This window comes from Seriola dumerili, unplaced genomic scaffold (assembly GCF_002260705.1).
Source record: "Seriola dumerili isolate Sdu_G_001 unplaced genomic scaffold, Sdu_1.0 BDQW01000110.1, whole genome shotgun sequence".
NCBI lineage: Eukaryota > Metazoa > Chordata > Actinopteri > Carangiformes > Carangidae > Seriola > Seriola dumerili.
The window spans coordinates 12,181,865-12,195,909 of record NW_019174365.1 but is presented as its reverse complement, the minus strand read 5'-3'; the positions used below and the strand labels follow the sequence as shown (position 1 = coordinate 12,195,909).

The 14,045-nt window shown below is 42.5% G+C and overlaps 1 protein-coding gene across 2 annotated transcripts; it reads left to right on the top strand.

Annotated features, from left to right (window-relative positions):
* Positions 1-1,927: 1,927 nt before the first annotated feature.
* On the top strand, positions 1,928-13,984 carry LOC111223032 (protein argonaute-4-like). 2 transcript variants are annotated; one of them, XM_022746998.1, is made up of 18 exons: positions 1,928-2,028; positions 2,307-2,427; positions 3,719-3,900; positions 4,780-4,916; positions 5,166-5,300; positions 6,029-6,116; positions 6,305-6,452; positions 6,584-6,703; positions 6,881-7,042; positions 9,312-9,445; positions 10,353-10,537; positions 10,665-10,824; positions 11,223-11,421; positions 11,942-12,085; positions 12,243-12,377; positions 12,479-12,580; positions 13,219-13,418; positions 13,837-13,984. In XM_022746998.1, the coding sequence occupies exons 2-18, from the start codon at positions 2,323-2,325 to the stop codon at positions 13,943-13,945; spliced, it is 2,445 nt and encodes an 814-aa protein (XP_022602719.1). In that variant the 5' UTR covers positions 1,928-2,028; positions 2,307-2,322; the 3' UTR covers positions 13,946-13,984. The 2 variants fall into 2 exon arrangements, with proteins under 2 accessions (XP_022602719.1, XP_022602718.1); XM_022746997.1 differs by having other exon boundaries at positions 9,297-9,445.
* The last annotated feature ends 61 nt before the right edge of the window (positions 13,985-14,045 follow it).

Sequence of the window (14,045 nt, the reverse complement as noted above, 5' to 3'; positions counted from 1 at the left end):
AACTGTGTAGTGTCTTGTTTTTTGGTGTATGGTGGCTGCATTTTATTCAGATTCTTTTTGGACATACAACAGAATCTTATGTAAACACATTTTCCTGCATGTGAAGTTTTCCATACACATCATCAACACAAAGCACCAGTATGGAGGGAAAAATTAATGCTGAATTACCATTGAGTTGCAGTACACTTGAAATGTTGTAGTGTGCTTGTGGCACATAATGCAGAGCTATACACACAATGTGTTGTGCTTGCCAGTTTGCAGCATAGCACAGAGCACTTGGCATGTCTTTTTTGCTATCAGCAACAAGGCCAGTAGGGCGAAGTAGACTGAATCATCAGATGATTTTAATCCAAGTCATGACAAAGAGCCTCAGACATGCAACAATGGCTTCTTATTTAAGACTGTGTCATAAACAAAATGAGTTAGAAAAGCTGAATGATGTTACAATCAAGCTAATGGTTTGTTTGTATGATGGAGGAGGAGCAGCAGTGGGTAGGCCTGATAGGGAAGCAGGGGAGGTGATTTGGGGCCCAGGCGACATGAGGGCATGTTGGGAAGCGTGTTTTCAGGAAGCGATGGGGAGGGTCCCGATTGTCTGTGTTCTCGCGCTTCACTTGCTAACTGGAGCGTGTGGGTGCATGGAGTTCAGGAGGACCCCCGCAGTCTCTAAGCTCTCCGTTGACAAAAGCATTAAGCAGCCTCCTCCAACCTCCTTCAGTAGCACCAACAAAATATTTTTTTAACTTTGTTTTTTATATTTATATATATTTTGTCTGAAGTATGCCGACTTCTGTTTTCCTTTTATCCCATCCGAACTCAGAGCAAAGTACTGTATGCGTTTCCTCTTTGTAGATTTTGACAGAGCGTCCCAGGGCCTCCTTCATTCCATGTTGATGTAAACGAGTAATGTTGATGTGTGAGAGAGATGAGTCATTATCAGGTTTGCTGTAACTAGAGGCGGCCTGAGGTCACAATTACATATGTGCTGTTTTTAAACTTGTGATTAAAGCGTTGCAGACATTGTGCGCCTCTGTTGCCAGCAGCTTTTTTTATGCTGCTGTGTCAGAGTCACAGGCACCACACCTGTGTTTTGACACCTGCACGTGCGTATAACTGTATGTAAAGTGTAATGTGGGTGAGATGCGTGCGTGGCGCATACTGTTTGTAACGGTAATCCCAGACTCTCTGCGTGGAACCCCCTCCCCATGTGGCCCTGCTGTCTCTGTCTGAGAGGAGCTGTGTCTTTGTCTCGGCGTGAGGGGTGGGCGCCCTGTGTGTCTGGGTGGAGCTGGGGGCGGGCTGAAGGATAATTGGAGGTCATTGTTTCGCCAGCCCCCTCGTTGACCCATGTAGGTCAGGGGCCGGAGTTGCAGATCAATCAAAGCGTATATGTGCGCCTCTGGGCTGCGAGGCCATTTCAGTGCATTCAAGCAGGTGTCACTGACGAGATGGTTTGCAACAAGCTTGGCGTTACGCCGCACGCGCTCGTCTTTCAAATCTGATGTTTATTGAGAGATGAACGCACACTCTCACTGACGCCACCCTTGTTCCAGTACAAAATAAATGCCATACATGCTTCGTTTGAAACTTGGTGTAGGATCTGTGCATTCTTTACTAGACTCTGGTAAACTAGCTTTCACTGAGAGGAGGAACAGGACTAATGTATATATTCACCTTTTTAAAATAAAGACACTGATACTCTCGCTAAACTGGGTTATATTGATTGCAATGTCAATAAATGTCCATTTGAACCCTGAGCTGGTGCTAATCATTGATTTCCATGTAGAGAATCATTATGTAACTGTTGTGATGTTGCATATTAAATATAACCCCCCTTTTCTCTACCTTCTCTCCAGGCCCGCCCGCCCCTACCTCTCTGTTTCAGCCTCCGCGGCGTCCCGGCCTCGGCACGGTGGGGAAACCCATCCGGCTCCTTGCCAACCACTTTCAGGTGCAGATTCCCAAGATTGATGTCTATCACTATGATATCGACATCAAGCCTGAGAAACGGCCTCGGAGGGTCAACAGGTAAAACCTCAGATAGTTTTTAGCAGTAATTATTTTTCATTGGAAGTTTTATCTTAGGTATTTATGACTTTGAAACGCCAGTTGTATCTGTAGCCAATATAACCACATACTGCCCAAGGAGAAACTTGTCTCTGAGGTTTTAGATTCTAGTAACAGCAGAAAATAGCATCATTTACTATATTGCAGTATGAAACTGTATCCCTATTTGTGTTTACATGGTCTCTAATGTGTGTGTGTGTGTGTGTGTGTGTTACCATCCTGAGAGCTCTGCCTTCCAGGGAGGTGGTGGACACCATGGTGCGGCACTTCAAGATGCAGATCTTTGGAGACCGACAGCCTGGCTACGATGGGAAGAGGAACATGTACACAGCACATCCACTGCCAATAGGGAGAGACAGGGTTGGTGTCTGAAACACTTCAACATATACACAGATTCATGTCTTTTAAAAACTGTGTGTGAATGGAAAAGTCAGTCAGCTCTAAAGATTCATGAAGGGAGAAATGGTTTGTATTTTAAGAACATAAACCAAATGATTTCATATTTTGATTTCATATTTTAGGAGGTGTCAAACATATAAAATGGTTTAGTGGATTAGGTTGAGCAGGCAGACTAGATGTATCTAGATTTGTGATTGGACGGCTGCCCGCTTGGATTCCAGATTAGCCTGGAAAATCAGGAGCAAGAATGTGAGACTCCTAATACTTCTAAAAGAAGATATAACCGCAGACACTCTTAGGCTGTAATATTTCATTAACCTGTCGGCTGATTGCTTTGTGGAAAGCAATTTTGATGTCTTTCTGCGAGCCACTTTTCCTGAATCTACCTTTTACCAACATCCGCCTGAAAAATGCCCAAGAATATCAAGACGTTTTTTTCGTTCAGTTATGGTTATGTGATTTGGTAAGTGTTTTTATAGCACACTTTTCTGAGGATATAATTTCTCAGCTATTGAAACTAGTCATTTTCAAATAGTCTGGCTGCTGCATTATGAGCAATGGATGCTTTAATTAGGGAAATTAGTGTCTGACCTCTAAATAATACATTTCTCTCTTGGAGCCTTTCTCTCTTTGACTCTGAACCTCCAGAGACAACATCAGAATACTAATGTTAAGATACAGTAAATGAAAAAGTCAGTGGAGGTGTTCCTTTTATGTGACATTTAGTTGTCTGTGTTTGGCCTGTGACCTCATCTCTGTAAATGAGAAATTCACCACCAGACCGAAAATGTAAACATGATTGCAAAATACAATGTAGCAATAGTAACCAGAGCGAAGTGGAAATGAAGCTTCCTTTTTTTTTTAAATATCTTCATGCTTAGCAAAGGCAATAAATGTAACATTAAAAAATCATTCACATTTCTACAATAACAAGAATTACATCTTTCCATCATTAAGAGAATTTGTTTTACACCTGTTGACTCGATGTGGATGCACTAATGAAATGTTTTAATGCTGCCTCATCTTTTGTCATTTCAAAGGCAAATTGATCCACCAGGGATTTTTAGGTGTTGCTGTCTTCTTTCAATTTACTTTGCTTTTGGGTACTCATATCTTTCCGTCATCCTGTTCCTCAATCAATGTTCTCCTCACTTGTTTTTTTTGTTTGCCTCACTTCCTTTGTCCTTTTCCCCTCCTTCTCTGTCCTCGCCTCCCTGACACTCTCTCTCTCTCGCTCTCTCTCTACTCGTAGGTGGATCTGGAGGTGACCCTGCCTGGCGAGGGGAAGGATCAGACGTTCAAGGTGTCCTTGCAGTGGGTGTCTGTGGTCAGTCTTCAGATGCTGCTGGAAGCCCTGTCAGGCCACCTTAACGAGGTCCCCGAAGACTCTGTCCAGGCTCTGGATGTCATCACACGGCATCTGCCTTCCATGAGGTATCGCGATTCATCCATCTGTGTCTTTTTAACTGACACATCAGCCACGTTTTCTTAGACAGAGTTATTGCTTTTCATCTTGAATTCGTCTGTATTACTTAATTTCCTGCTGTCACATGTCTCTCTGATCAAATCAAATCAAATCTAACTCTGCTATAAGTTTGTCTCTCCACAGTTCATTACAGTGCTATGGATATTTTTTCAGGGAATTGACTCACTTACATCAGCTTTTGTAACATTAATGCAACAACTGAATGAATCTTCACATCATCTTACTTCAGCTTACACACCAAATTTACTTGACACTACTGCATTATGAGAAACTCTCTTATATATCTTTTTAATATGGTATTAACCTGGTATTTGTCTTTTTGTGTGTATTACTAAACTACTAGATGAGTTCTTGATGCAAAAACAATACAAACATCTTCCCCAGACTTGATTTCATATGCATTTTATGCAGTTTTGCAAATGTATGGCATGCTACAAGTGTCCAGGTACACCAAAATTATTCATTTCAGTTCATCAAAATAATTTTAACTGTAAGCTGTAGAACTCATATTTTATAGCATAAACTGGGGACATGAATGAATATTTTGCACCTGCCACTCCTGGAAAATAATGATGCTCTTATAAGCTTCAGTAAGGTTGTTTGAGTCCATGTTAATTTATCAGTTATGAAGTGGGATAGTGGCCTTAGTCACCGTTGTATTTCTGTAACACAAAAGATCTTAATTCCATGACGGCAGTCTTATAGAAATAAAATGGGGAAACTTTAGTGATACTATCAGATTTTAGAATTTGTGATCTCTTAAGCAGAACGCCCGAATGACTCAGTCGATGATGTCAGTCATTGACCTTCTGCGTTTGTGCACAAAGGTACACTCCAGTGGGGCGTTCGTTTTTCTCCCCTCCGGAGGGCTATTACCATCCTCTTGGTGGAGGTCGGGAGGTGTGGTTTGGTTTCCATCAGTCTGTCCGTCCTGCCATGTGGAACATGATGCTCAACATCGATGGTAAGACCTTCAGCGCTGTGGGGGATTTTAACTTTGCTCTGAATCCATTCATAAAAACAATCACCTTGTGTGTGACTACACCTACTGTGTTCTCTCTCTGGTTGTTACCTCATGTAAGTTTTAACTAACTGATATGATGAGTCTTGTTGTGTCTAATGCTGCAGCCTCTGCCACAACTCAATACTCTGCTCAGTAAGATTTAACGTGTTTTCTATGCACAAATAAATTCGTATCTCTTTTACCCCACAGTGTCAGCCACTGCTTTCTACCGTGCTCAGCCTGTGATAGAGTTCATGTGCGAGGTGCTCGATATCCAGAACATCAACGAACAGACCAAACCACTGACGGACTCGCAGCGTGTCAAATTCACTAAGGAAATAAGAGGTGGGCACTCGTTACCAGCACACACACTACACACAACTTGTATGACTCAGTGTGTATTCAGTTCACCTCAGAGATTACATGTAGGTGTGAGCCTGCGAGGCACACGCATGTTTGTTTTTATGCAGTGTCAAAGAAGTAAAGAAACTGCACCCACTCCTGACACATACTCATGGCTGTATTTTCACTGCTTAATCTCCACCAGTGCTGAGGACTTGTTTCTTAACCTTGGGGAAGAAAGGATTAACAGAAACTGGAGAGTCTCACATCAGAAAATACATCCATGAGATTCACAAGTGTTCACATTTAATTTGATGCAAAAACCACTGCTGTTTGAAGCAGCTCTGGTCTCTTCTTGTCTTCATCTCTGCTATTGTTACTGCACAAAGAGCCACTAAAGTAACCTTGCAGGAGCTACTTGTATTTTTCAGAGGCCATATTTTCAACGGTACACACTAGTAAACTGTCTGTATGCTTCATGTGGTTTGTTTAATTGAGTTATGACAAATGTCTGAAAGGAAACTGCAGAGAGCTGTAAAAACCCCTCTACACAACTGGCTGCCCTGTCAGCATTTATCTTTACCATGGCCTGAAAATGCCTGCAGAGGAACAGAGGAGTGCAACTGCAACCAGCTAGATTTAAGAAAAGATATCAAAGTATTTGAAATTGCAGATGGTGAGAGAAGGGTCCTGCTCATTTTCATAATTTTGTCATTGTGTCTTTCGAGCAGGCTTGAAAGTTGAGGTCACACATTGTGGTCAGATGAAGAGGAAGTATCGTGTGTGTAATGTCACTCGCCGACCTGCCAGCCACCAAACGTAAGTACCATTCTTGCACTCATCAGTTTGTTTGCCCTCATATCTCAGCAAGACCAGTGTTGTATGTGTAGTGAAAAGTCATAAGATTGTGAAGGATATCAAATCTATTCACAAGTCATGGTCATGTTTTTTCCTTTTTTGTGTTGTTTTACACTCTCATACGGACTCCATATTCCATTTATTCACAGGTTCCCCTTACAGCTTGAGAACGGCCAAGCCATGGAGTGCACAGTAGCTCAGTATTTCAAGCAGAAGTACAACCTGCAGCTCAAGTATCCACATTTACCTTGTCTGCAAGTGGGGCAGGAACAGAAGCACACCTATCTTCCCCTGGAGGTGCGAAAGAGACTGTTTTCAGACGTTCTCCCTTTTGGTGATTTCCCGCTGTTGTTCCTTAAATCTGATTGATTTTGTGTAATTGCTGATAAGTTTCTTTTTTCTTTTCTTTTTTTTTTCCTGCTCTGTAGGTCTGTAACATTGTAGCAGGCCAGCGCTGTATCAAGAAACTGACAGACAACCAAACATCCACGATGATTAAAGCTACAGCTCGTTCAGCCCCCGACAGACAAGAGGAGATCAGCAGACTGGTGAGTGCCGTTTCCCTCTTGGGGTTGGAGCAAGAAAAGCAAGTAGATCAGCTAACGTCTAGTTTAAGGAACTGTAGGTTTAAAACTTTATATGAGAAACGTAGAAGAATATTCTGCTTTAATGGTTCATGTAAACTTTTATGTCCTCCTTCTCCTCCTCACCCTTTTTTTCCCCAGGTCAAAAGCAACAGCATGGTCGGGGGCCCAGACCCTTACCTGAAGGAGTTTGGCATTGTGGTGCACAATGACATGACAGAGGTGACAGGGCGTGTTCTCCCAGCGCCCATGCTGCAGTATGGGGGCCGGGTGAGTACAGACACAGGGAGGGACTGTGGCAGGGTGAGTACTGGGCAGGGGCTGCACTCTGGGGGCATGAGTCTGACCGGGAACGCACAGGGTGGGGGGGGGGGCATCATGTAGTGAATGCTGGGTCATGGGGCAAGATCCAGGTTTAAAGGGGCTCCTTAATCAGAAAGATGAGCTAAATGATTTTTGATAATTGGATACAGTTTTATCACAAATTAATTGAGCGGTGGATTTTTGAGCCACAGCTAATTAAACATTAATGCATATTCAGAATGGTTAAAAAGAGGCTGCTGTCTGAAGCAAGGTTTATGTTGCACAGTATTCCCATTACATGCAAGATTAACTTGAAGTTTATTTGAAGCGATTAATTCAGGTGGTGACCAGATCTGGTATTCAATTTTAAAATATGCAGACCTGAAAGATCTGGAACTTGCCCTTTGTTATAATCCTTTGGTGCATTTCAGCAGTCTGTTCAGTGCGTGCATCTCCTTTTTAAAATACTCTTTCCCTTCACTGACACTGCTTGTAAGCATGTAAATGATATTATGTTGCACGTAGACGAGGGCTTGGCTTTTCACTCGTCACATTCAGTAGTGTCAAAGTAGGTGGAGGAAATGAGGCAAGGAGCTAGTTGCTGCAGACTGCTGAGATTCACCCTCTGAATCTCAAATCAGCCGATCCAGACTGTATGGTTCACACAGAAGAGAAGTGTAAACATTTTTGAGCAGACCTGTATGGACCTGAAAGGAAATCATTTGCATCCAGCTTGTCAACAGAAGATGTATCTGGGAAAATCTTTTATCCATTTTCTGCAAAAACTCTGACTCTTACATTAGTACCTTGTTATAAGATGTGAACGGCTGCATTGGGATTCAAGGATTGTGTGTGTAAGGGGGGGAAAATGAATGTGTTGCCAACAGGAGGACGATAAGACTCAAAACCACCCAGCATCAAAGTAAAATGTGTCTGAAATATTCACTAAAGCTCGTGGAGTAAATCTGACTTCATCCCACATCTGAAAATCAAAAGGTTAATATAAATACTACAGGGGCTGGAATATAACTCTCCAATCAGATACAGCGTTTAATGATTCTGCTAAGACGAGATGAAACTTTAATGATCCCTGTGGGGAAATTGGTTCCCTCTTTGGCTGGTGCTCTGAACTTCACTGAAAATTGTTCCTCAGAATAAAAGAAGTTTCTTGCTTGAGAAGAAGGAAAAAAAAAAAAAAAAGAGCACTTATGCGCCACTACCGAGCTTAAATCCCACTATTGGCTGCCTGAACTATACGCTGGTTAATTTAAGATCCTATCACAACACTCCCTCTCTCTCTCTCAAAGGCTTGGCCACTTGCCTGCTGGGATATCGAGTCTAATCGGCTTCCGGTGAAATACCCTTAAATGTAGACTGAGAGCTTTTCCCATTTCTGTGATCACTTGGTATGAATGAAACACACACTCACTCTTCATTTTGTTCCGTGGCATGCTGGTTGTTGATGTACATACAGTTGCATCAAAGTTTTCACTAAGAGATGAGCGCTCCCTGATGAGACTGTATGCACAGACTGAGATGGGAAAGGCTACAGTATGTTTGCTGTGTAACATGCACTGTGATGATATGTTTTATATTGCTGCCGATCATTTATTAGGTAGTTTTGAATCCTGTACCTATGATCACGTTAAAGACTTTTGAGACAATCTTGTAATGAGATGGAGAAGCTCTTAACTTTTTCTTGGCACACTCAAGTAGTTCACTGTGGTCACTTGTTTTGGAGAATGAAAGCTCTTAATGGCCTTTGGCAAATCTTGTTAACTTAACTGAAAGCCACTGCATTTTGAATTTGTATTCACAACCAAACCCGGACGTAGGAGCACTCACCTAATGATGTCTCTTTGAGTAGATGCAATCCGCTTGTTCGCTTCGCTGTTCATGTCAGAGCTCCTGATATGAGAAGCCATAAATCCCAGATATTTACATGCAATAAGGAAGTGATCCTTTCTCTTGTAAACAAGCCTCACAATGGATGTCTTGTGCAGAATATCAGACCTGTTTAATACATCTATACAATATTAGAAAAATCTGAAACTGGTACGAATATATCAAGTACCAGCGAGGACCCTTTCAGTGTGTAATGTAGACTCAATGTAGAGACAATGTACAGTGGGGGCTGGGTGGGGTTTTAATACATTATGTTTGTTTGCAAATGGAAGGGAAATCAAAAGTGTGGGTTGGGCTGTAGTACCTTTTGTATTGGTTCATCCAACCGGGGGGTTGACTAAGAGAGTAGGGACTCTCTCCACAGAATAAAACCGTGGCCACGCCCAACCAGGGCGTGTGGGACATGAGAGGGAAGCAGTTCTACGCTGGCATCGAGATCAAGGTCTGGGCTGTGGCCTGCTTCGCCCCACAGAAACAGTGTCGGGAAGACCTGCTCAAGTGAGTCATGGACCTTTTGTCATGTTATGTTGTTGAGACTTGTCTCAGAAATGTGTTAAACAACAACCAGGGAAGGTGACAAAATAAGGCAAATACAGTTGATGCACATAACACACACAAACACACCTTATTGTAGGATGGCAGCATGTCAGTCCAGACTGAAATATCTCAGCTACTAATGTATACATGGCATGACATTTTAACACACACACTCATAGTTCCAAGGCAGTGTATCTTAATGACTTTGTTGATCTCCTGACTTTTCCTCTGGTGCCACCAGCAGGTTGACATTTGTGAATCAGAGTGAAATGTCTTGGCAGCTGTGGGATGGATTACAGTGGAATTTGTTGCAGACATTTATTATCACAAAAAAACCCTCACAATTAATGACATACCCATCAGACTGTTGCTCTACCGCACTTTTTTTTTTTTTTTTTAATGTTACTTTGCATGTCAGCAAATGTTAAGATGCTAAAACACCGAATTTACCGACGAGAAAAGAAAAATGTTTAACTTCACATTTAATTAGTGGAATAATACAAGAATGGAGGAGGCACAGGCTTTAACCATTTCTGTATTTACCAATACAGCACTACACAAATTACTTGTCACTTTATTATTTTTTTTTTACATCAACCTTTGGCCAATTATAACATTTACATCACCCCAACTGCTAAATATCAGAAACACATTTTATCTCTTAATGTTCTAATAATAAAGAGTTTTACAGCCTCTATAGGTGATGGTTTAGCCGTTGACTTATTATACTCTGCAAATACAATGATCTTGCTTATATTTAATAAATCTACATGTACCTGCTGTTTTGAATTTTTTAGATGGTCTCTGCTTATGCTCTCACTGCTGATACACTGCTGATTTCTAATGAGCTTTTAATGCTTGTCACTAGGAGCTTCACTGACCAGCTGCGAAAGATCTCAAAGGATGCTGGGATGCCCATTCAAGGCCAGCCTTGTTTCTGTAAATACGCCCAAGGAGCTGACAGTGTGGAGCCCATGTTCAAACACCTCAAAATGTCTTATGTTGGTCTGCAGCTGATTGTGGTCATTCTGCCCGGAAAAACACCCGTCTATGGTAAGGAACCGAAACTGAAGAGGGTCTCATGTGTAGGATGAGCTTCATTTTTTGACTCTACAGGTAATTACTTTTTCAGCTAAATTTCTGTGTTATTGATCTTGGTCACCTCCGTCTTTATCCGCAGCTGAAGTGAAGCGGGTGGGCGACACCCTCCTCGGCATGGCCACCCAGTGCGTGCAGGTGAAGAACGTAGTGAAGACGTCCCCTCAGACCCTCTCCAACCTCTGCCTAAAGATCAACGCCAAGCTGGGAGGCATCAACAACGTCCTGGTGCCTCATCAGAGGTCAGCATGGACTTTGTATTTTCCTCGTTGCAGTCAAGATGGGAGTCTGGAATGCTTCTTGGGTTTGAATGTTGGAGATTTCTGAGATGCTTTCTGAATATAAATAGTCCCCTGGAAATCATGTGGTAAAGAGCATTCTGAACTGAAGTATTAATCTGCATAATCTTCATATAAATTTTGCAGTTCCTGGCATTTACTCAGTCTGGTGTTTCTATTCTGAGAATCTTGAGGAGTAAATATTTGGTCGGCATTTAACTTTTGTATAATGATATTTGGATCTTTTTGTCCTCAGTTTTCTTCCTAGTCACGCTGGTTTTGGTTGACACTTTGCATCACAGCACTGTAAATCATATTCTTACTCAAAGTCTCTTTTGTGTGCGTCCTGTTCTCGGTCACAGGCCCTCTGTGTTCCAGCAGCCGGTCATCTTCTTAGGTGCTGATGTGACACATCCTCCAGCAGGTGATGGGAAGAAGCCGTCCATCGCGGCTGTGGTGGGCAGCATGGACGGCCACCCCAGCAGATACTGCGCGACAGTGCGTGTCCAGACGTCTCGACAAGACATGTCCCAGGTAACGTCTCGACAGGACATGTCCCAGGTAACTTCACGCTGTTTGTACTTAATAGTGAGAGTGAGCTGAAACAGTCAAAGGGTTAACTGACTAGGTTATTGACAGAAAATAATCATATTCTGATAATTGATTGTTTTTGTGAAATTTCAAGCAAAAGTACCCAGTTCTAGCTACACAAATATGAAGATTTGAGACTTTTCTTTATCATATATGATCATAACTTCAATATCTTTTGACCTAAAAATGACATTTGGATTTTCATTCTGTCTAGAAGATGATCATTTGTACTAATTCCTTAAAATCTGTCAATTGAGTTTGAATCACTTTGGCATGTTCCAGCCTACCGCTCACTGCTACCTTATTTAGATCAATTTTAAGTATTTTCTTTAATCATGTCAGTTTTAAACTCAGTTTTATGGACACATCTCTTCCATCAAAGTCTGATGGATCCATAAACTGCAGTTTACTGTGTTTTTTTGTGAACCTCCCCCTTCCCCCTTTTCTTTCTTCCATTCCAAGTCTAAATCAGATGTTATTGTCTCTCCAGGAGCAGCTCTTCAGCCAGGAGGTCATCCAAGACTTGACCAACATGGTGCGGGAGCTGCTCATCCAGTTCTACAAGTCCACACGCTTCAAGCCCACACGCATCATCTACTACCGTGGCGGCGTGTCTGAGGGACAGATGAAACAGGTGAGAGATTGGCAGTATGTAGCAGAGTTTTACCACATATTTTTATACTTGTCTGAAGTATGTTATATTTTTGGCGTTTTTGTGTCCAAGTCACTAAGTGTGAGTCATTATGCATAGGTTACCTTTCAAGTGTATGCATGTTTTTGTGTATTTTCAGGTGGCGTGGCCAGAGCTCATAGCCATCCGCAAGGCATGTATCAGTCTGGAGGAGGATTACAGGCCGGGCATTACCTACATCGTGGTCCAGAAACGTCACCACACTCGTCTCTTCTGCTCTGACAAAGCTGAGCGGGTCAGTGGGAGTTCACTCTGCCATGGCGTGTTCATGTTATGATTTTCTACTGTACAACACTGCTTTGTATGAACTGTCATGTCACTGATTGCCCACTACAGGTTGGGAAGAGCGGTAATGTCCCAGCCGGCACCACAGTGGACAGTACCATCACACACCCGTCCGAGTTCGACTTCTACCTGTGCAGCCATGCTGGGATTCAGGTGAGAGATACGCTAAATAAAATGGCTGAACTTGATAAGAATTCAAATGCAACTTTGAATTATTTCAAAGCTGATAAAGAGATGTGGAGACCTGGAGGGAGCTGGAAATGTTGCAGGGATTTTGCACAATAAAATAAAATTATGGTTAAAGGCCATTATTTCAGTGGAAATTGTCTTCAGGGCTACAGCAATTTTGCTCTGTGGTTACCACAGTAATGATGCTTAACAACAATAAACGGCGTGATTGAGATGCTTCTTTGACCCATCAGATGGTTTGGCTGTTATCTAAAGTGATACACTACCCACAGATCTTTTCATAAAACACTTCTCCCTTTTTAAATTTAAATTTAAAAGATGGCTGTAAAAAAAACAAAAAACAAAAGAGGGTTACACTTGCAGTGATTTGTAACGATACAGCACATGATCAGGAGAACTCCTCAGTTCACTCACTGACGAGCCTGATCTGAACATTTCATTGCACAGTGGTTGGTCTACTTCAGAAAAATCAAGTGTTTTTTTTTTTTTTTTTTTTTTTTTGTGTCACCAGATAAATGTAGGCCACCTCATCACACTGCGTTTCATGAAATCATCAGGACACTATTGACATGTAACTTATTATGTCCCCCCCCCCCCCTCAGGGAACCAGTCGCCCCTCCCACTATCACGTCCTGTGGGATGACAACTGTTTCACGGCCGATGAACTGCAGCTCCTCACCTACCAGCTGTGCCACACCTACGTCCGCTGCACTCGCTCCGTCTCCATCCCAGCACCAGCCTACTACGCCAGGCTAGTGGCTTTCCGAGCCCGCTACCACCTGGTGGACAAAGACCATGACAGGTAAGGGATTCCTGGATAGTTGTGGTTCAGGAGAGCTCATATCTGAAATGTACTAAAACTAGAATAGAAATCCATCTGTGTGACACTATTTGAAAGGCTGCGATTGTGCTGACGGGATAATATGCTCAAAATAGTCAATACCATAATTGCTTCGACCACTTAACCAACTTTGATAAAGCTTAGAGGAACGATGCATCGAGAGGCATTTGTATCTTTGCTTGTTTTTTCATGTGTCATCAGACAGTGTATACACATCTGAGCTTTTAAATCCGTCAATCAGGACCCTCCTGGAGCTGGTGAATGTTATGACGTCAACCACTTAGTTTTCACCTCTCTACTGTTCCTTTCCTGCTTTTTGTGATGTGATATCATTCGTGATGGAGTCGGGGAGTAAACGCTGCCTTTCTCTATATTCCAGCGCTGAAGGCAGCCATGTGTCGGGCCAGAGTAACGGCCGGGACCCCCAGGCGTTGGCCAAGGCAGTTCAGATCCACTATGACACCCAGCACACCATGTACTTCGCCTGAACTAGCGAGCACGTCAGCCAGTCCATCCGCGGATTCCCCCTTTTTTTTTTTTCTTTTTTTTTTTCTGTCCTTTTTTTTTTTTGCCAGTCTCTCTCTTCTC